This window comes from Hemiscyllium ocellatum, chromosome 37 (assembly GCF_020745735.1).
Source record: "Hemiscyllium ocellatum isolate sHemOce1 chromosome 37, sHemOce1.pat.X.cur, whole genome shotgun sequence".
Classification (NCBI taxonomy): domain Eukaryota; kingdom Metazoa; phylum Chordata; class Chondrichthyes; order Orectolobiformes; family Hemiscylliidae; genus Hemiscyllium; species Hemiscyllium ocellatum.
The window spans coordinates 25,300,103-25,324,114 of NC_083437.1; the positions used below are offsets into that span (position 1 = coordinate 25,300,103).

General features: G+C 42.6%; 1 protein-coding gene across 1 annotated transcript in view; it reads left to right on the forward strand.

Annotated features, from left to right (window-relative positions):
- The first annotated feature begins 2,979 nt into the window (after positions 1-2,979).
- clcn6 (chloride channel 6) overlaps positions 2,980-24,012 on the forward strand; it is an 87,920-nt gene continuing 66,887 nt past the window's right edge. The window contains exons 1-4 of the mRNA XM_060852003.1: positions 2,980-3,185; positions 6,212-6,271; positions 8,661-8,726; positions 12,266-12,331. Coding sequence (XP_060707986.1) covers positions 3,117-3,185; positions 6,212-6,271; positions 8,661-8,726; positions 12,266-12,331 — 261 coding nt within the window. The 5' untranslated portion in view covers positions 2,980-3,116. The remainder of the gene's footprint in view (positions 3,186-6,211; positions 6,272-8,660; positions 8,727-12,265; positions 12,332-24,012) is intronic.

The window sequence follows — 24,012 nt, forward strand, 5'->3', positions numbered from 1 at the left end:
ACAGTCCTTTGCTCCAACCTGTCCATGCCGACCAGATATCCCAACCTAATCTAGTCCCATTTGCCAGCACCTGGCCATATCCCTCCAAATCCTTTCTATTCATATACCCATCCAGATGCCTTTTAAATGTTGCAATTGTACCAGCCTCCACCACTTCCTCTGGCAGCTCATTCCATACACGCACCACCCTCTGTGTGACAAAATTGCCCCGTCGGTCTCTTTATATCTTTCCCCTCTCACCCTAAACAATGCCTGCTAGTTCTGGACTCCCCCACAAGACTTTGTCTATTTATCCTATGCATGCCCCTCATGATTTTATAAACCTCTATCAGTCACCCCTCAGTCTTCGACTTCAGGGAAAACAGCCCCAGTCTATTCAGACTCTCCCGATAGCTCAAATCCTCTAACTCTGGCAACATTCTTGTAAATCTTTTCTGAACCCTTTCAAGTTTCACAACATCCTTCCGATAGGAAGGAGACCAGAAATGCACACAACATTACAACAATGGCCTAACCAACGTCCTGTACAGCTACAACATGATCTCCCAACTCCTGTACTCAATGCCCTGACCAATAAAGGACAGCATACCAAACGCCTCTTCACTACCTACCTGTGATTCCACTTTCAAGGAGCTATAAACCTGTACTCCAAGATCTCTTTGCTCAGCAACACTCCCTAGGACCTTAGCATTAAGTATATAAGTCGTGCAAAGACTTGCTTTCCCAAAATGCAGCACCTTGCATTTATCCTAATTAAACTCCATCTGCCACTGCTCAGCCCATTGGCCCATCTGATCAAAGTCCTGTTGTAATCTGAGGTAACCTTCTTTGCTTTCCACTACACCTCCAATTTTGGTGTCATCTGCAAACTTACTAACTATACCTCCTATGTTCATATCCAAACCATTTATATAAATGACAAAACGTAGTGGACCCAGCACTGATCTTTGTGGCTCTCCACTGGTCACAGGCCTCCAGTCTGAAAAACAACCCTCCACCGCCACCCTCTGTCTTCTACCTTTGAGCCAGTTCTATATCCAAATGGCTAATTCTCATTGTATTTCATGAGATCTAACCTTGCTAGCCAATTTCCCATGGGGCACCTTGTTGAACACCTTACTGAAGTCATGTAGATCATATCTACCACTCTGCCCTCATCAATACTCTTTGTTACTTTTTCAAAAGCTCAATCAAGTTTGTGAGACATGGTTTTCCAAGCACAACACTATGTTGACTCTCCCTAATCAGTCCTTGCCTTTCCAAGTGTGTAAATCCTGTCCCTCAGGATTCTCTCCAACAACTTGCCCACCACCAACGTCAGGCTCACCGGTCTATTGTTCCTTGGCTTGTCCTTACCACCTTTCTTAAATAATGGTACCACGTTAGCCAACTTCCAGTCTTCTGGCACCTCACCTGTGACTATTGATGATACAAATACCTCAGCAAGGGGCCCAGCAATCACTTCCTTAGCTTCCCACAGAGTTCTAGGGTACACCTGATCAGGACGTGGGGAATTATCCACTTTTATGAGTTTCAAGACATCCAGCATTTCTTCCTCTGTATCATGGACATTTTTCAAGATGTCACCATCTATTTCTGAATGCCGAAAAAAACCCAGCATTTTTGAGAGTTTTTGACTTAACCACACTTTCAGCCAGTGCACTCTTCAAGACTCCCACCACCCTCTGGATGGAAAAAAATTCTCAACTCTCCTCTTTTAGCTCCTTTCTTTTACCCTAAATCTGTGCTCCCTGGTTACTGACCTGTCTCCTAATGGAAAATGTGCCTTTCTATCTATCTTATGTAAGCCCGTAAGTCTCATACACCTCCATTAAGTACCCTGTAAATCTTTGGTGATCCAAGAACTGCCTCAGTTTATCCAATCTTTCCTCATAGCTCTACAGCAGGCAGCATCCTGATAAAGCTCCTCTATGCTTTCTCTAGTGTAATCATGACCTCCTTAATAATGCGGTGATCAGAACTGCATGTAGTGCTTCAGTTGTGGCCTACCAGCATTTAATACAGTTCTAGCATAACCTCGTTTTTGTATTCTATCCCTCAGCGAATAAAGGTAAGTTACCCATATGCCTTCTTACCTGTGTTGTCTACCTTCTTCCACTACCTCCAGGGATTTGTGGATATACACACAAATATTCCTGTTATGCCAAGAACCTGCCATTCATAGTATAATACCTTCCCTTGATATCCCTCGTCAAGTGCATTTCCTCACATTTCAAGGTTGAATTCTACCTGTTATTGCTGTGTCCAGCTAACGTACATTGATATCCTCCTGCAACAAATGGTTAGTTTCCTTATAAATGATCACAAATGCCCCAGCTGAGATCTAAACATTAATTATAAAGTTTGAGCAAAACGTCTTTGTTCTTGTATTGTTTGCCTTTATTTTATACAGCCATATACATTTTTAAATAACTTTTTCTATTTGTCCTTTCACCTTCAAAGACGTATGAACATCCATCTCGAGTTATCACTATTTCTTACACTCTGAAACTGTATAGTTTAAATGTATGCAACCCTTCTTCATTCCTCCCCGCAAAATAGAATACTTTACACTTGTCTGGATGAAACATCATCTCTCACACGCCTGCTTCCCGATGTCTGCTATTATCTTCCTTAAATGCTTCACGATTCACTGTTAGTGATGCCTGCACGAGCCGTCAGTTCAGAATTGGACATGTAAGATAGCATGGACTTGTACTGCATTGAATGTAATAACTGAGCCGTACGATCAGCCTTTAAAAAAAGTGAAGGTGAAGGTTAAGGTTCAGACCATCAAGTCAAAGGATGGTCAACCACCACTCAACCCAATTTCAAAAGTGTGCACACTTCAACACGCATGCGCGGTATTTATAGATGACGTCACACGTAAATATATAACGATGTGTCTGGAATGGAAGCGCATGCGTACATTGGAATTAGCGCACATGCGTAGTTGTTCATAGTTGCGGGTGTCAGCAAGCACTGCCCTCTTTCATTCCCGGCGCGCGAGAGTCGGGACCTCGCCTGTGTCGTTCGGCCACGCCCCCCCCAGTGACTGGCAGGCCCGGCGCACGTAACGGGCGGGGGTGGTGGTCGCAAGTCACGTGGGGGTAGCGATGGCGAGCGGCCGACGGCTGCGGTGTTGCTGCTGCGGGGAAAGAGAGGGCCGCAGCCCGGAGGAGCTGGTGAGCGGGGAAGGGGTGCTAGCTGCAAGCTTTCCTGAGTTCACCACCGGGTCTCCGTGGGCTCGGTTCCGTCCCTCTTCCCTGCTCCAGGATCATCACCTTGTCGCCTCACTCCTGGGACACTGCCCACTCCCTCACTACTACCCCCTCTTCCTCTCCGCCCCAGAACAGTCTCTAATCTTGGCCCACTGCTTTCCCCACTCCCCTCGTTCTTTACATAATATATTCATTTCCATAGCACCTGTTTCTTCACTCAACATCGACCATTGTTTGATTGTTGTCTATTCGTGGGGAGCATCACTGGGGCATTGTCTTCAGTTCTCTGTATTTAGACACACGTATTTTTCAATCGGGATCAACCTTGGTTGATTTCTTCCTCTGAATTCAATGACCAGCTGTATTTTAAAGGAATACAGACTGTTAAGTGATCATGCGAGAAGGTGGGGTATGACATGAGGTTATTTACTTTGGTAGGAAGAATTTAAAAGCACAATATTTTTTAAAAGCCAAAGACTAATCATTGATATTCAGATATGTTTAAGAAATCTTGCATTCAATTAATCTATGAGGAAGTAAATTTTTTCAATAAGGTGGGTGGAGAATTATGAGGAAGTCTTTCGGGAATTATGTGGCAGTTTAAGACGTTTGACTGCATTTATTAAGGCAAGATATACCTACCAAATAGATTGTGCAATTAAGGTTTACCATATTGGTTTGTGGGAAAATGAAGTCCTATGAGAGGAGATTGAATAGCCTATATTCTCTGGTCTTTTGAAGAATGAAAGATGTTTATATTGAAAGACAATAGTTTTGGGGGATTTGACAGGCTCGATACTATGAAGATGTTTCCTTTGGTGAATCTAGAACTGATGGTCGTCATCTCTGGGCAAGAAAGTAACCATTTCGAACTAAGCTGAGTAATTCTTCATCCAGGATTCTGCAGGTTGGAATCCTCAACTGAAAACTGTTTGCTCAGTCAATATTTATATTGAAGACTGAAATTGATGAATTTTGGACACTAAAGGAATCGGATGATTAGGTACAAAAGGCAATGATGTCACGTTCAGTAACTCTTCATGGACCTGAGTGAAGAGGGTAATGGGGAATGCAGTCCAGTGTGAGCTCAATAACAGAAAATTCTTGGGCTCAGAGATGGAATGGGTTTATTGCAGAAGGGTAACAAATCAGTATTTTAATAGTTCTAAATGTTGGGGTGGGAATCAAGGGTTTAGAAGGTTTCAATCCTTGGTTAGACAGTGCTGTACGGCCTGCAGCTGATTGATCGTGAAATTGCAGTATTTCAGTTAGTGCCCAGATTGATGAAGATATGGTGAAAACTTTGTATTTTTTCATGGCTGACTATAATTTGACCACAGATATGATGATGTAATTGAGTTTTGAGAAGATTTGTTGAGGTTCTGGATGTAGGTTTGCTGGCTGAGCTGGAAGGTTCATTTCCTGACCTTTCGTCATCATACTGGGTAACATCAGTGAGCCTCCAGATGAAGCACTGGTGGAATGGCCCACTTTCTATTTGTGTGTTTAGGTTTCCTTGGGTTGGTGATGCCATTTACTGTTTTTTTTTCAGGGGATGGTAAATGGGATCCAAGTCAATGTGTTTGTTGAGAGAGTTCCGGTTGGAATGCCATGCTTCTCGGAATTCTCGTGCGTGTCTCTACCCCTACGTCAAAGACCTTTCGGAAATGACTGCCAGACTATTCAGACCTCTTGGCATCATGGTAGCCCACAAACCCACCAATGCACTAAAGTACAGCTAATGTACTTGAAAGATCCTATACAGACAATAAGCAAAACTAATGTCATTTACAAAGTACCTTGCAAGAACTGTAACAAACACTACATTGGACAAACAGACAGAAAACGAGACACCAGGATACATGAACGTCAACTATCCACAAAATGTCATGACCCACTGTTACTAGTATCCTGACATACAGGTGAGGAAGGACACCACTTCGACTGGCACAATACATCCATCCTAGGACAAGCCAAACAAACTCATGCATGGCATGCTAACCGGAACTCTATTAACAAACACATTGACTTGGATCCCATTTACCACCCCCTGAGGAAATGATGGCACCACAGGAAATGACATCACCAACCCAAGGAAACCAAAACATAAATAGAAAGTGGACCATGCCACCACTGCTTCATCTGGAGGCTCACTGATGTTATATAGTATGGTGACAAAACATCTGAAAACGAACCTTCTAGCTCAGTGAGCAAACCTATATCCAGAACAATTGGGCAGCACGTTGGCACAGTGGTTAGCATTGCTGCCTCACAGTGCCAGAGACCCGGGTTCAATTCCCGCCTCAGGCGACTGACTTTGTGGAGTTTGCACATTCTCCCCGTGTCTGCATGGGTTTCCTCTGGTTTCCTCCCACAGTCCAAAACAAATGTGCATGTCAGGTGAATTGCCCGTAGTGTTAGGTGAAGGGGTAAATGTAGGGGTATGGGTGGGTCATGCTTCGGGGGTTGGTGTGGACTTGTTGGGCTGAAGGGCCTGTTTCCACACTAAGTAATCTAATCTAATGTTGTAATAATTCTGATAACAAGGGAAAGATACATTGCTGTTGATGTTAGTGTCACTTTAGGGGAGGAGGTGCGAATCCATTCACTCATAAGTATTTGTCATTATCGATCAGCTCCTCGAGTTTGCTCAACTGGGTCATGGCTGATCTATATTTTAACTCCATTTCCCCCCATATCCTTTGAAACCCTTACTCAACAGAAATCTGTTAATCTTTGGTAGTAAAATTTCAGTTGACACACCCTCCCCACAAGCATCATACGAAAGCTGTGTTTGCAAGGGCTGTAATGGTGGGAAGGGGAAGTACAGTCTATTATGTTAGATGTTCAACGTCTCTAAAAGCATTTATTTCTCTAATTGCCATTACTAGAGTTATTGCTTTATGTTAGACTCAGGGAGAAGAGATAGCAAAGTGGTTCTTGATTGTCAAACTGAACAGAATAAATGCAAAATCTTTCATTCATAACAGACTATTCTAGGGGAGACACATGAGGAAGAGGATGAAATTTTGCCAAGGAAAGATTATGAGGTATGTAAATGACAAAGCAAGTGTGCAAAATAAACCTTTATTCATTCCTATATGCAGCACCTGAACATTGGATATGTTGGTTGAGAGGAAGCTAAACTGGTTAGACGCCCTTTATTGTCATTCACTTCCTTCTCTTGCTTATTTTTGAGTTTTTCAGCCTACACCTTCACCAGTTGGAAGCTCAAGCATACTGATGACTTCTTCATTCAGGCTTGTAATACAACGCTGTTTAAGAGATTTTTGAGAAAGTGTTAGGCCACATAAGTGATGTTTTGGTTTAATAACATGCAAATTAGCAGCATCTCCCTCTTTGTTCAACAGTGGTTCTTTCCAGCGTGCATTGGTCCTATGTCGGACCCAGGGGATATGTTCTGGGACATGTTGCCTCAAATTGATTAATTGCCCCTTCTTAAATCTGCTGATGTGTAATATAGCAAGCTGAATGTGAAGGAGCTTCTCCTTAAATCTATGCATTTCCATTTCTTTTGATCACAGAATATGAACATCTCTGAAATCAACATTTGTTACAAACCCCTAATTGGAGCTGAAAATGGGTTGCTGGAAAAGCGCAGCAGGTCAGGCAGAATCCAAGGAACAGGAAATTCGACGTTTCGGGCATCAGTTCCTGATGAAGGGCTTATGCCCGAAACGTTGAATTTCCTGTTCCTTGGATGCTGCTTGACCTGCTGCGCTTTTCCAGCAACACATTTTCAGCTCCAAACCCCTAATTGCCCTAGTATTGAAAAGTATGTTGTACGAGACTAGTGTTGCAGCAGATTTTGAAGGCAAGCTTTCTCATAGCTGTAAACTGTCTAACAGTCACACAGGCATCAGGTTACAACATGATTTCAGAAGAACAGCAAAAGTGAATCATCGTAAATTATGCTTTTATAATCTGCAGCAACATAACCTGGAAGTAGCATATTGCAAAGACAAATGACCCTTTGAAAAAAACATTTTCCTCATCTCAGTCTTAAAAGGAGATCTTTTTATCTTAAACTGTGTTCCCTTGTTCTCAGTCGAAGAGTGTGGTACTGGAAAAGCAGAGCCGGTCAGGCAGCATCCAAGGAACAGGAGAATTAACATTTTGTGCATAAGCCCTTCATAAGGAATTCCAGCACCACGCTCTTTGACTCTGATCTGCAGTCCTCACTTTCTCCCCTTGTTCTCATCTAAGAGGAGGAAGCAACCTTCCAACATCCCTTCTGTAATTCCTGCAGGATCTTAAACTTCAACAGGATTACCTCTCATCTGAACTCTAATGTGTACATGCCCAACCTGTTCAATCTTCCTTCATCAGATAAGCCCATCTTTCCTGGAATGAGTTCAGTAAACCTGCTCTGAACTGCTTCTAATGCAGTTTTATCCCTTTTCAAATGCGGAGACCAAAGCTGTATATAAAACTCAAGATGTGCTGATACGAAGGCTCTTCATAGCTGCAGTAAAACAGTGTTGCAGTAAACATCAGCATTCGCTCATCTTCCTAATTGCTTGCTGTGCCTATAAATGCTACTTTTTGTGAAACCAGATCGCTCTGTGCCACCAAATTGTGTAATCAGTCTCCACTTGTATAGTTTTAAGCTTTTCTGTTTTATCCTGAAATTGGCAAGTTCACATTTTTCCTAATATGATATTCCATTTATCACATTTTTCCCACCTCTGTAACCTATAAATATTCCTTAGAGACTCTATCTTCTCTTCACAACTTACTTTCCTTACTTGTCATCTGAAAGTTTAGCTACCAGACATTTGGATCTTTCACCCAGGTAAGTAATATATATCATAAGTAGTTATGATAAGCCACCTGGAGAATATAACTTTGGTTAAATTAATTTGGAGTAGAAATTGAGCATCAGTGATCATGGTTATGAAATTAACAATTGTCATAAAACTCCAGGTTCACTAACTACTTTAAGGGAGAGAAACTGTCCATTCTTTACTGGCTAGCCTTTACGTGAGTCCAGACCAACTGCAATACGATTTACTTTTACTACCTTTTGGAGTGTTCTTGAAGCTCAGTGGGTCGTATGCATCCAGAAAAACAAATACCCTGGGAATGAGCACATGTAGCAGTTTCACAGTTTAGTTGAAAACAGATTTATAAATGACCTGAATCCCAAGCTTAATCCATTACTAAATAAATTACTGTTTTTATATTATGTAAAATGCTGATCATTATGTTGTATGCCAGTGTTTTGACTCTGACTTTAATCAATACTGAACCTGGCACACTGTTCGTAGGCTGTGCTCAAGATGAAATCCTCACGGCAAATTCTATGATTTAAGTGAAATGACAACAAAATCAATGTGGATTCACACTTTGTTCTGTATCTCTAAATGAGTACTTTTCATTTTCTGGTGTATCTTATGGTTTGTTTCCTCTTGACAGAGTTTGGATTATGATAAATGTATCAATGAGCCATATCTGGAGGTACTGGAAACGCTGGATAACAAGGTTTGTTGAGAAATTTCTATGACCATTTGTCAGTTTCCTTCTTTCAACTTCCTTTGCTCTAAGGAAAATAACCTCAGCTTATCCAATAAAACCTTATAGGTAGATTTCCTTAACTCTGAAGCCATTTTGCCTAATCTCCTCTGCACATCTCAGCAGCTTTCATGTCGTCAACACGTGATCAAAGCTGGAAGCAGTACACCAGTTGAGACCTAACCACAACTTAAAAAAGGTTCAGCACTGTTTCCCTGCTTTTGTATTCATTACCTCTATTCATGAAGATCAAAGTGCCATACGCTTTACTAATTAATTTCTCAATCTGTCTTGTCACCTTCAAGGATGTCTGCACACTAGCAATTAGGTGTCCCTACCTCTCAAAGTCTTTAGAATATATCATATAGCCTTTTGTTCTGTGAAAATACATAATCTTGCACCTACCTGTATTAAATCTTATCGGACATCTGTCTGCCTATTGTGCAAGCCAATCTATGTAACACTATCATTTGGCAAATATTGAAATTTTGCTCAATTTCAATATGCAATGACTTTATATTGAAATGCAGAGGTCTTAACACTGATCCAGGGAGTGTACCATTATCTGCAATTTTACAGTTTTAAGGGCACATTTTTACTATGGCATTTACTATCCCATTGTCAGTGTTTTAATACAATTTGACACTCCTGCTGAGAAACAGGAGAGTCAATTTTGATAACTAATTTTTTTTGTGCCTTTATCAAATTCTTTCTTGTCAGATTCCATATAGACAAATCAAGGCATTCCCATCAACTTTGTTGGTACTGCATTAAAGAGACATTCAGTTCAGTGAATCATGATTTACTTTCTCCTATTTGGTTTTCTTTACTTAAAGCTATCTAAGTGCCTGTTGAATTTTTTTTTTCTGATTAATTTTTCTGAAACCCTCCCCACCACAGATGTTAAACTGACTGGCCTGTAATTATTAGGAATGTGCTCAGATTCTGTTTGAAAATGAGTGGCAAGTTTGTCACTTTGCAAGACTCTGGTACCTTCCCTATATCAAAGGAAAATAATAGCAAGCCCTTTCGCTATTTCACCTTCTTTCACAACCTGGATGCTATACAGTGGATCAGACAACTTATCCAGTCTTGGGCATGTGCATTCTGACAATGGGCAGTACGGTGGCACAGTGGTTAGCATTGCTGCCAGAGACCCAGGTTCAATTCCCGCCTCAGGGACTGACTGTGTGGAGTTTGCACATTCTCCCCGTGTCTGCATGGGTTTCCTCCGGGTGCTCCAGTTTCCTCCCACAGTCCAAAAATGTGCAAGTTAGGTGAATTGGCCAAGCTAAATTGTCTGTAGTGTTAGGTGTAGGGGAATGGGTCTGGGTGGGTGCGCTTCAGCGGGTCGGTGTGGACTTGTTGGGCCGAAGGGCCTGTTTCCACACTGTAAGTCATCTAATCTAAAATAAATTTTTTACCCCATCTGATTTTACTGATGTTTAGCCAATTCTCTCTTTGTAAATACCTATATGAAGTATAATAAAGATCTGTTCGCATGTCCACCCTTAATGAATCCAATAATTGGCACAGTTATTCTATTCTTGTCACTTCAAGGAAATTATTAATTTTCAACATTGCAATGCTTTCCCGAAGCATACTGCCACCACCTCCCTCTTTTCATTATCCTTATTTTTTGAGTACTTTGCATCTTTGACAATTAAAGGCCCAATCCTGGCTATTTCTTAACAACATTTCTGTTATTGCCACTATTCTGGAAAAATAAACTTCTGAGTTTTTCTAAAGATATTTTTAAAAGAAAAATAAAGTTTGAATCTAATGGTTAATCATTGAACAGTAGAACATGTATACTTTTCTCAGGCTAATTTTGTTTTTCATAGTTTTATTAATTGCATCACACAAAACTCCAGTCACATCTAATTGAATAATGCATAACTTTGTGGAGTCTCTAACAACAATGTGGGAGTGGGAATATTGAAGCACTCTCTGATCTCTTGACTGCTGCTTCTGGTGGGTGATCATCTGTTAGGTCCTGAGTGCACGCTTTCGGAATTTCCATGAAATTTGTACATGCTTAATATTTTGAATTTGCAATCAGTTTCAGTAAGTAACAAAACAATTCGGACAGTTTTCTGTTAGGCAGCCTCTGCCATCCTCTCATCACCCAATCACATCTATCATTATTCTCTTGTCATGAATTCCTGTGCTCCCATGTAGAATGGAAATGATACAGTATCAATTTATTTTTGCGCCCAATTCTAGAAACTTAAGCAAAGAATCTGTGCTGACACTTCTGTATCAACTTTGGAAGTGTTTTTCCTTTCTGGTATTTGAAGTGACCAGATGATCTCATCTTACTATTCAGAGAAGAGCAAGGGAGCTCTCGTTTACCCAAGTTAATCTTTACCTCTAAAACAATTCCATTAAATAACAATTATTTGGTAACTTACTTTATTGCTGTTTGGGGATCTTGTAGACTGAAAATTCGTACTGCTTTTCTGTCCATTACAGTATAGAACTGCAGAAATTCTTCATTGGCTAAGAAATGCTTTAGGACGTCCTGAGATTGGTAAAAGCTCTACTTGATATGATTTTTTCTGCGCCAGGTAATTGTATCCAGGTGGCAGTGTACCTTTTCTCTTCAAATCGATGAAAATATGATTTACCATTTTCTCTTTCATTGAAATTTATAGTTTAAAATGAATAAACTTTAAAAACAAATCAAATTATATTTCACAATATTATGATTAATTTTCAGAATGATCTCGTCTTTTATGCCTTTCTAATGCCTTTATTGAAGCATTAAATTTGGGAGCTTCGTCCTTTTTTTAAAAAAAACTTGATATTAGACTGATAGTTTAGCAAAATTTTGGGACTTGGATTTGGAATATCTGGGTGTATGTATAAGCATCTAATTTCCCAAGGAGTGTGCAGTTGACTTTGCTAAAGGAATAGTTGTAGATATTCTGCCCTTTGCCACGCAAGTCTTCTCTGTCATTTAGTTCAGTTATTGCTGAATTGTATCTTGATTCCATTTCTTGCCCTTTAACCCTTAATGCATTTGTCTTACAAAAATTTATTGATCTGTTTTGAAATTGAAATCCATACCCCAATACCCCCCCATAAACACACTTAACAGCATTTGGTGGAGAGAGTTAGAGATTTCCACACATTTTACATTAACATGCACTTCTTGAAATCACCTCTTTGGTAATGTATTTGAAACAAATATTACCAAACTGAATTAACCAAAGCAAAAAAACATGCAATGTTGTAAACAGATTAAACAGCATCCATGGAGAGAATAGACATATTAATATCTCAGTAACAAAATCTTTAATGCATATGCAAAGCCTTAACCATTTCTCCTTCCACAGAGATTAACTGATTTGCTGAGTGGTTTGTAGGTTAGTTTCTTTCTTCTGAACTAAAATTAAACAATAAGGCCTCCTTTTCATCATAAACTACATTACCCAACTCCTCTGCTTGTAATCTTGCTGGGTTTGCTTTGACTGCTGTGATAGCTTTTTCTTTAATTTTGACAGAAAGTGAGAAGATGCGAGGTGATTAAATGGATCCTGGTATTTTGTATCGGTGCCTGCACTGGTTTGGTGAGTGAGTATTTGGTTATGGTGGAAAATGTGTATTTAACGTAACTGTTGTGATTAGACCCCAGGCAAGATCTCCCAAGTTATTCAGATACCCCAAATCACTATCCTCCCACATTAGGAGTGAACAACTAGCTCCCCTTCATTTTTCACCTGGCCCCTTGGTTAGTCGCAACAATTTTGATGAAGCGTGGCGCTGGAAAAGGTGCAGCAGGTCAGGTAGCATCCAAGGAGCAAGAGAGTTTACATTTTGGGCAGGACCCTTCTTCAGGTCCTGCCTGAACCGTCAACTTTCTCATTCCTCAGATGCTGCCTGATCTGTGCCTTTTCCAGTGCCATGCTTCTTCAACTCTGATTACTTCAGCATCTGCAGTTCCCTTTGTCTCCTCGTCACAACAGTTTGAAAATAATTCCTTCCTCGTGGGTGCCTTTCACCCTGACCAAATGAGTTTGCCTTTTTAACCAGGCTTTCTTAAGTTAACAAAAAAGTGAATTTAATGTTTACTATATGTAAAATGAAATAAATTCCAAAACACAGACAGATTAGGAATACTTTCAATCTACCAGGTTTCAGGCAGCTATATCTCCCTTCTGATTAACTAACTGGAATATTGAGTTTGTTTACATATGGTTCTAACAAAGGAAAGAACATGCAAATTTCATGCTGAATTTTGGAGGCATTTATTGAATACATAGTTAATTTATAATTCTGCTTTTGTCTTAGCAATGGAACTTTTCGTAATGTTAGTGTTATTTTGCTTTTACACTCACATTCCTTGAGGGCGGCCTCAGGCGACTGACAGCGTGGAGTTTGCACATTCTCCCCGTGTCTGCGTGGGTTTCCTCCGGGTGCTCCGGTTTCCTCCCACAGTCCAAAAATGTGCAGGTTAGGTGAATTGGCCATGCTAAATTGCCCGTAGTTAGGTGAAGGGGTAAATGCAGGGGAATGGGTCTGGGTGGGTTGCGCTTCAGCGGGTCGGTGTGGACTTGTTGGGCCGAAGGGCCTGTTTCCACACTGTAAGTAATCTAATCTAAGAAATCAATGATAAGATGAAAAAGAATTTAAAAATATATGTATCAGTCTCTTTGAATTGTTTATGTAGAGTAGATAATGGATTGTTAATACTTGAAGACTTAGGAATCTTTATTTAACTCAAATTTGTATAAATTAATTAAATAAGTAGAGACGGTTGGACAATGATGTGCTGAGCTGTATGATGTGGGAGCTGGCTGATCCCATTGTGAACAGCAGTAACCACATCTGCAGCAAGTGTTGATTGCTCGTAGAACTCCGGATCAGAATTGATGATCTGGAATCTGAGCTTCAAACACTGCGGCACATCTGGGAGGGGGAAGAGTTACCTGGACGCTTTGTTTCAGGAGGCAGTCACACCAGGTAGATTAAGTAATTCAAATTCAGTTAGTGATCAGGAACAACAAGGTGTGACTGTAAGTGAGGCAGGTAGGGGGATTGAGTTCAGGAGTGGAGGAGCCTCAACCCTAGACCTTTTCCAACAGGTATGAGATTTTTGCTCCCTGAGTGGATGAGAAAAAGAGCTGTGGACAGGATGAGCCAGCTGGATCGGGAGTCCCGATGGCATGTTGCCTGCCCGGTGCCAGGGTGCAAGACATCTATGACTGGCTTGAAAGGATATTGGAGTGGGAGGAAGAAGATCCAGTTGTTGTGCTCCATGTTGGCACTAACAACATAGGCAAGGCTAGGAAGGAGGACCTGTTTGGGGAGCATCAAGCACTAGGAAGGAAATTGAAGAACAGGTCCTCGAGAGTCATAATCTGTGGATTACTACCCACGTGCTAATTAGCATAGGGATAAGAAAATTAGGGAAGTAAACACCTGGCTAAGAGATTGGTATGGGAAGCAGGGATTCTATTTCATGGGACATTGGCATCAGTTTTGGAACTGGGGCGATCTGTACCGATGGGTGGTCTCCACCGGAACCAATCTGGAACCAGTATTAGATTAGATTACCTACAGTGTGGAAACAGGTCCTTCGGCCCAACAAGTCCACACCGAACCGCCAAAGCGCAACCCACCCATACCCCTACACTTACCCTTTCACCTAACACTATCGGCAATTTAGCATGGCCAATTCACTTAACCCGCACATTTTTGGACTGTGGGAGGAAACCGGAGCACCCGGAGGAAACCCACGCAGACAAGGGGGAGAATGTGCAAACTCCACACAGTCAGTCGCCTGAGGCGGGAATTGAACCCGGGTCTCTGGCGCTGTGAGGCAGCAGTGCTAACCACCGTGCCGCCCACATTTCTGGCGAAAAGTGTAGGGTGGTCACTAGGACGTTAAACATGAGTCGCGGGGGGAAGGGAAAGGGAAAGCAACAGGGAGAATGGAGTCAAGTAGAAAGTTAAGCAGCAGGTTAGCATGTGTGCAGGGTTTTAGTTCAAGGCAGACTAGGAACGAAGCAGAGTAGACAGTCAGAGACTTTTTACCCAGGTACAACAGAGTGTTACAAGGGGACTTAAATTTAAGGTGAAGGTTGGAAGGTATAGGGGGAATGTCAGGGGTAGGTTCTTTACCCAGAGAGTGGTGGGGGCATGGAATACGCTGCCTGTGGGAGTGGCAGAGTCAGAATTATTGGTGACCTTTAAGCGGCAATTGGATAGGTACATGGATAGGTGCTTAAGCTAGGACAAATGTTTGGCACAACATCGTGGGCCGAAGAGCCTGTTCTGTGCTGTATTGTTCTATGTTCTATAACTTAGGACATATTTCTAGAGATGTTGGAAATCATGAGGATAAGACAATTAGCATTAAGGCACCTTACCTGAATGCTCGCAGTATTTGTAACAAAGTAGATGAATTAATGGCACAAATCATAATGAATGATCACACAGAGAGTGGTTGCAGGGGGTTCAGGACTGGCAGTTAAAATCCAAGGATTCGCAACTTATTGAAAAGACAGGGAGGTGGGCAGAAGGGGTGGAGTTGCCTTGTTAGTTAAGAATGAAATTAAATCTTTGGCACTGAATGACATAGGGTCAGCTGATGTGGAGTCTGTGTGGGTGGAGTTGAGGAGCCACAATGGCAAAAAACCCATAATGGGAGTTATGTACAGACTTCCCAGCAATGGTCAGGACCAGGGGCGTAAGATGTACAGGAAACAGGGCATGTCAGAAAGGCAAGGTCACGGTGATCATGGGGGACATCAATATGCAAATGGACTAGGTGAATAATGTTGCCAGTGGATGCAAAGAAAGGGAATTCGTGGAATGCTTACAGGATGGTGTTTTGGAACAGCTTCTGATGGAGTCCACAAGAGAGCAGACTATTCTGCACTTAGTGCTATGTAATGAGCCCAACTTTATAAAAGATCTTAAAATAAGGAAACACTTAGGAGGCAGCGATCATAATATAGTAGAGTTCAGTCTGCTGTTTGAAAGAGAGAAGGCAAAATTGGATGTAATGACGTTACAGTAATTACAGGGACATAAGAGATGAACTGATGAAAATCGATGGGAAGCAGAGCCTAGTGGGGAAGACAGTAGGGCAACAATGGCAGGAGTTTCTGGGTATACTTGAGGACACAGCACAGAGGTTCTTCCCAAAGAAAAGAAAGATTATCTGGGTGGGGGAGGAATTAGACAGCCATGGCTGACAAAAGAAGTCAGGAAATGTATCAAGGAAAAAGAGAGAGCCGATAAAGTGGGCAAGAGCACTGGGAAAATCAGAAGATTGGGAAGACTACAAAAACAGAGGATAACAAAGAAGGAGAGGATAACAATATGGAAGGAGAGGATCAAATATAAAGGTAAGCTACCTGGTAATATTAGAAATGACAGAAAAGTTTCTTTCAATGCATAAGAAACAAACGACAGGCAAAAGCAGAAGTTGGGCCGCTCCAAATTGATGCAGGAAGGCTAATGATGAGAGATAAGGAAATAGCTGAAGAACTTAAGTACTTTGTGTCAGTCTTCACAATGGAAGACGTGAGTAAGATCCCAATAATTCAGGAGAGTCAGGGGGCAGAGTTGAGTATGGTAGCCATTACACAAGAGAAAGTGCTCGAAAAGCTGAAAGGTCTAAAGATTGATAAGTCTCCTGGCCCCGATGAGCTACATCCTACAGTTCTGAGGGAGGTGGCTGTGGAAATAGTGGAGGCGTTGTTTGTGATCTTTCAAAAGTCACTGGAGTCAGGGAAAGTCCCAGATGATTGGAAAATCACTGTTGTAACCCCCTTGTTCAAATAAGGATCAAGACAAAAGATGGAAAATTATAGGCCAATTAGCCTAATCTCAGTTGTAGGTAAAGTTCCAGAATCCATCGTTAAGGATGAGATTTCTAAATTCTTGAAAGTATAGGGTCAGATTAGAACAACTCAGCATGGATTTAGTAAGGGAAGGTCATGCCTAACAAACCTGTTGGAATTCTTTGAAGAGGTTAGACCAGGGAAACCCAGTGGATGTTACCTATCTAGACTTCCAAAAGGCCTTTGATAAGGTGCCTCACGGGAGGCTGCTGAGTAAGGTGAAGGCCCATGATGTTCGAGGTGAGCTACTGGGATGAATTGAGAATTGGCTGTCTGACAGAAGGCAGAGAGTTGGGATACAAGGTTTTTTTCGGAATGGCAGCTGGTGACATGTGGGGTCCCGCAGGGTTCAGTGTTGGGGCCGCAGCTGTTCACTTTATATATTAATGATCGGGATGAAGCGACTGGGAGCTTCTGATGAAGTTCACCAATGATACAAAATTAGCTGGACAGGCAGGTAGTACTGAGGAGATGGGGAGGCTGTAGGAAGATTTAGACAGTTTAGGAGAGTGGTCCAGGAAATGGCTGATGAAATTCAATGTGAGCAAATGGACTTTGGAAAAAAGAATACAGGCATGGACTATTTTTTAAACAGTGAGAAAATTCAAAAAGCCCAAGTACAAAGGGATCTGGGAATGCTAGTCCAGGATTCTCTAAAGGTTGATTTGCAGGTTGAGTCCGTGGTTAAGAAAGTAAATGTAATTTTGTCAGTTATCTTGAGGGTTGGCATATAAAAGCAGCAATGTGCTTCTGAGACTTTATTAAGCTCTAGTTAGGCCCCATTTAGAATACTGTGTCCACTTTTGGGCTCCACACCTCAGAAAGGACATACTGGCACTGGAGCATGTCCAGCAGAGATTCACACGGATGATCCCTGGAATGGTAAACCTAACGTATGATGAACGGCTGAGGATTCTGGGACTGTATTCATTAGAGTTTAGAAAGTTGAGGGGAGATCTAATAGAAACTTACAAGATAATACATGGCTTAGAAAAAGTGGAGGAGAAAGTGAGGTCTGCAGATGCTGGAGTATCAGATCTGAAAATGTGTTGCTGGAAAAACGCAGCAGGTCAGGCAGCATCCAAGGAACAGGAAATTCGACGTTTCGGGCATAATTCCTGATGAAGGGCTTATGCCCGAAACGTCGAATTTCCTATTCTTTGGATGCTGCCTGACCTGCTGCGCTTTTCCAGCAACACATTTTCAGCTTAGAAAAAGTGGATGCTGGGAATTTGTTTCCGTTAGGCGGGGGGACTAGGACCCATGGGCACAGCCTTAGAATTAGAGGGCGTCAATTTAGAAAGGAAATAAGGAGACATTTCTTCAGCCAGAGAGTGGTGGGCCTGTGGAATTCATTGCCATGGAGCGCATTGGAGGCCGGCACGTTAAATTTCTTCAAGGTAGAGATTGATATATTCTTGATCTCGCAAGGAATTAAGGGCTATGGGGAGAGTGTGGGTAAGTGGAGTTGAAATTCTCATCAGCCATTATTAAATGGTGGAGTGAACTCGATGGGCCGAATGGTCTTTGGCTTTTCAGTTGATTGAAATTGTTTTGTCCTATTTTCTTTTGACAGTGGTTGACTGGCAGCACTCTGTGAGGTTGATACTTCTGTCTTGTTTCCTTTTCACTGGTTTGTTAGTGAGCTGGCTTCTAGCACTCAGAGCGAGAGAGTCATTCTACACTATTGCACGGGTGACTGGTGGGTTGTTGTTTGACTCTGGGATCTTTACAGCACACTCTTACTTGAACCTGGATTAGTACATGTGGGTTCCTCAGTTAACCAGTAATCTCTTCCTCTACACACCAGGGTTGATGTTGGGTTTTAACCCATTTTTTTGAAGGTCATAATTCAAAAGTATTTATAAGAGGTGGCTTACTAAGAGGTGAGGAGATACTCCGCCCCCTTGCTACCTCTTTCTTTCATGCCTCCCCCTCTGTTTAAAATTTTCCTAACATTTTACTAGTGCTACATTCCATGTGTCCTACATCGGATTTTCCCAGAAAGCGCAGAAATAATGTCAGTCACTTTTTGACTGCCCTTATTTCAGAAGCACCACTTTTGGAATTAAAAGTTTAAAAATTGTCCATAGTATTTTGGTTCTACTTTGTTATTATGATACTCCACCTACAGGGCAAATGTGAAATTCATCCTCACCTCATTACAAAATATGAAAAAGAATGAAATATATAAAGAATAAATACACTCTCCCATTTTGTGCAAATGGGAAACTGAGCTGCTGCTTGTACCTTTGCAGCGTTGAACAATATTTTCGTTAGAAAAAAGGAGATCGAGAGGAAACCTGATTAAGGTTTACAAAATCATGAAAGGTATAGACAGGGTGGATAGAGACAAGTTTTTTCCCAGGGTGAAGGATTCAAAATGAGAGGTCACTCTTTCAAGGTGAGAGGTGGAAAGTGTAAGGGGGATACACCCGCCAAGTACTTCACACAGTGGGTGGTGGATGTTTGGAACGCATTGCCAGCAGAGGTGGTAGAGGTAGGCACGGTAGATTCATTTAAGATGCGTCTGGACAGAGGCAGGAGTAGGTGGGGAGCAGAGGGATATAGAAGCTTAGGAATTGACCGCCAGGTTTAGACAGTACACTTGTATTGGCTCAAGCTTGGAGGGCAGAAGGGCCTGTTCCTGGGCTGTAAATTTTCTTTGTTCTTGATCTTTGGCCCATTCATCTTGTCAAAGTAGATCACTTGGGACTTAAAAAATCCATTCTTTATGAGATTGACTACTAGGTCAGCTGACTGTATTTTCTGAAAGAGGACTTTCAATTGCTCTAAGTGTGTTTCTCGCATTTCACTGTGCACAAGGATGTTGTCTTTGCAGTAAGATAAATATGTTGCTATCTGGTTCATTAGCCTTTAAAATGTGGTTGTGGCATTTTGGAGTCCAAATGGCCTGACTTGCCACTGGTATAACTCTTTAGAGTTATGAAGGCAGAGATTTCCTTTGTGCGGATAGTCAAGGGAACCTGCCAATCTTACTTTGAGTAAATTGATCTTGGCAGTGTAGGATGCTTTACCTACCCTATCAATCTAATTTTTCAGCTGGGCTATCATGGTATCATTGAGATGTGCAGCAAGGAAGCAGACCTATTGGTCCCACTTATCCATGCCGACCAGATATCCTAAATCAATTTAGTTCCATTTGCCAGTATTCCGTATTCCTTTGAACCCTTCCTGTTCATGTACCCATCCAGATGCCTTTTAAATGTTGAAATTGTACCAGCCTCCACTACCACTTCTGATGCCTTAATCTATGCACTCATTACCGTCTGCATGGAATGTTGTCTCTGAGGTCCCTAAGGTATGATTCAGCTTTGATCACTGTATTACCTTTGCATGCAGAGCATTGAGGAGCTGTTTGGCTTGGGTGAGCACAATTGGTGCTGCAGCATGTAGTTAATCTCCTCCTAAATGTAGGATAGCTTTTCTGGACCTAGTGACCTGGTCTAGCCTACATGTGACTCTGGAGCCAGTGCAATGTGGTTGAGACTCAACTGCCCTCTGAAATGGCCTAGCAGCCCACTCAGTTGTATCAATCGCTCGAAAGTTATAACAAAGAAATGAAACCAGACAGACCACCTGGCATCTGAACCAGAAAAGATAAGGGCAAAAACATAAAAAGCCCTGTCGACCATGCAAAGTCCTCCTCCCCAACATCTGGGGGCTAGTGCCGAAATTGGGAGAGATGTCTCAGACTAATGAAACAACAGTGTGACATAGTCATTCTTATGACGTCATACCTTACAGATAACAACTCAGACACCACCATTACCATCCCTAGATATGTCCTGTCCCACTGGCAGGACAGACCCAGCAGAGGTGGTGGCACAGTGGGATACAGTCGGGAAGGAGTTGCCCTGTAAGTCCTTGACATTGACTGTGGACGCCATGAAGCCTCATGGCTTCAGGTTAAACACGGACAAGGAAACCTCTTACTGGTTACCACGTACTATTGTCGTTTGGCTGATGAATCGGTACTCCTCCATGTTGACCAATGCGGAGGAGGCATTGAGGTTGGTAATGGCACAAGATGTACTCTAGGTGGGGGATTTCAATGTCCACCACTAAGAGTGGCTCAGCAGCAGCATTACTGATTGAACTAGTTGGATCCTAAAGGATACAACTGCTAAACTGGGTCTGTGGCAGGTGGTGAAGGAACCTAGAAGAGGAAAAAACACACTTGACTAATCTGCCAGCTGCAGAAGCATCTGTCCATGACAGTTTAGGTAAAAGTGACCACCGCACTGTCTTTGTAGAGACGAAGTCCTGCCTTCACATTGAGAATAACCTCCATCGCGTTGTGTGGCACAATCACCATTCTAAATGGGGCAGACTTTGAACCAATCTAACAACTTAAGACTGGGCATCCAAGAGGCACTGTGGGCCATCAATAGCAGCAGAACTGTAGTTGAGCACGATCAGCAACCTCATGGCCAGGTATATCCCCCACTCAACCATTATCATCAAGCCAGGTGACCAACCCTGGTTCTATGGAGAGTGCAGGAAAGCATGTCAGGAGCAGTATCAGGCATACCTAAAAATGAGGTGTCAACCTGGTGAAGCTACCAAACAGGACGACTTGTGTACCAAATGGAATAAATAGAAAGTGATAGAGAGTGCTAAGCAATCCCACAACCAATAGATCAGGTCTGAGCTCTGCAGTCCTTCCATATCTAGTTGTGAATGGTGTTGGGCAATTAAGCAACTCACTGGAGGAGGAGGCTCCACAAATATCGCCATCCTCAGTGATTGAGGAGCCCAGCACATCCGTGCAAAAGATCAGGCATTTGCATTTGCAACAATCTTCAGTCAGAAGTGCCAAGTGGATGATCCATCTCTGGCTCCTCCAGTGGTCCCCAGCATCACAGATACCAGTCTCCAGTGAATTCAATTCACTCCACGTGACATCAAGAAACAACTGGAGGCACTGCATACTGCAAATGAAATGGGCCCTGATAACATTCCAGCAATAGTACTGAAGACATGTGCTCCAGAACTTGCCACCCCGCTAGCCATGCTCTTCCAGTACAGTCACAACACTGATATTAGATTAGATTAGATTACTTACAGTGTGGAAACAGGCCCTTCGGCCCAACAAGTCCACACCGACCCGCCAAAGCGCAACCCACCCATACCCTTACATTTACCCCTACCTAACACTACGGGCAATTTAGCATGGCCAATTCACCTGATATCTACCTGACAATGTGGAAAGTCACTCAGGTATATCCTGTATACAAAAAGCAGGACAAATCCAATCTGGCCAATTACTGCCCAATCAACAGTGGTATCAAGCAGCATCTGCTTAGCAACAGCCTGCTCAGTGACTCTCAATTTGGGTTTTGCCAGGGTCACTCAGTTCCTGATCTCATTACAGCCTTGGTTCAAGCATGGACAAAAGAGTTGAATTCCAGAGGTGAGGTGAGAGTGACCGTCCTTGACATCAAGGCTGCATTTGACCGAGTATGGCATTAAGGAGCCCGAGAAAAACTGGAATCAGTGGGTATCAGGGGACAAACACTGCTGGTTAGAGTCATACCTGGCACAAAGGAAGCTGATTGTGGTTGTGGAGGGTCAGTCATCTCAGCTCCAGGACATCTCTGCAGGCGTCCCTCATGGTAGTGTCCTAGGCCCAATAATTTTAAGCTGCTTCATCAATGACCTTCCCATGTCATAAGGTCAGAAGTGGGATGTTCACTGATGATTGCAGAGTGTTCAGCACGATTTGTGACTCCTCAGATACTGAAGCAGTTGTGCTCAAATGCAATAAGATCTGGACAATATCCAGGTTTTGGCTGACAAGTGGCAAGTAACATTGGAGACACACAAATGCCAGACAATAACCATCACCACCAAGATACACTAACCACTGCCCCTTTACATTCAACAGTATTACCATCACTGAATCCCCCACTGTCAGCATCTTTGGGGTTACCATTGACCAGAAACTCAACTGGACTCACCACATAAACAAAGTGGCTATAAGAGCAGGTCAGAGGCTAGGGATACTGCGTCCAACAACTGACCACCTAAAACCTCAAAGTCTACCCACCATCTACAAGGCACAAATTAGGAGTGTGATGGAATGCTCTCCGCTTGCCTGGATGGATGAGACTCCTACAACACTCAAGAAGCTTTAGACCATCCAGAATAAAGCAACCTTTTTGATTGGCATCACATTTACAAACATTTAATCCCTCCACCACTGGCGCTCAGTAGCAGCCGTGTATACTATCTCAAGATTGATTGCAGAAATTCACCAAAGATCTTTAGACAGCCCCTTCCAAACCCACAGCCACTTCCATCTAGAAGGACAAGGGCAGCAGGTATAAGGGAACACACCGCCACCTGCAAGTTTCCCTCCAAGCCACTCACCACCCTGACTTGGAAATATACCACCGTTCCTTCACAGTCGTTGGGTCAAAATCTTGGAATTCCCTCCCTAATGACATTGTGGGTCAACCCACAGCAAGTGGACTGCAGCGATTCAAGAAGGCAGCTCGCCACCACCACCTCAAGGGTAAACAGGGATGGGCTAACAGTGCTGGCAAGTCAGGAATACCCAAGACCCACAAATGAATAAAAAGAAAGCATCTACATATACAGCTGGAGTGGGGCAGCCAAGCTTGTGTCTGCATAACCCTTTGAATGCAGTAAGACTGACGTTAAGTCTGCTTGCTGTTCCATGCCGTGGGTGAACAAGGAGACTAAATTTGAGTACTGAGGAACCTAGATTATCTGAACAGGATGGGCAGGCATTAATTTGTTCGCAGAATTGATTATTTGGTTAATTGATTCAATGCCTTTCCTCTGGGGCTTGGAGTTTTCTGAAGTTTCCTTTTTGCTCGCTCTGCCTGCTTTGCCCCTCTCTCTCTCTCAGGTTTTGTTTCTGAGCAGACACACACACACAAGGGACCTGCAGCATTGCTGACCCCCCCCCCCCTCCCCACCCCACCATCACCACTCCCCCCAACCGTGTGTGTGTGTATATTCCAAATAGCGCACGCAGCCACGCACACCACTTTTTACTGCAACTTTTTGACAAGTTCCACCTTTCCCCTGTACAAAACAATGTTGGAAAGACTGTTTGGGGAAAGGGAATTTAGGGTACACCCCTGTGTAGAACTCCAGGGAAAGTGTGGGGAGAGAGAGTGTGATGCCAGTCATTTGGAGACGGTGCCTGGGCTCCCAACAATGTCCAGGACTGGTCTCGGCAGCATTTCAGTATGCCGACTTCATTTTTAATCATTGTATTCGAAAGACACGATCAGTGTTGGAAACACCTCTTTTATGTAATGTTTCTATTGGGACCTTGAGATCTCCTTCTGATAATCCGAAATTTGGATTACTGATATTCGGATAATCAAGGTTCCTTG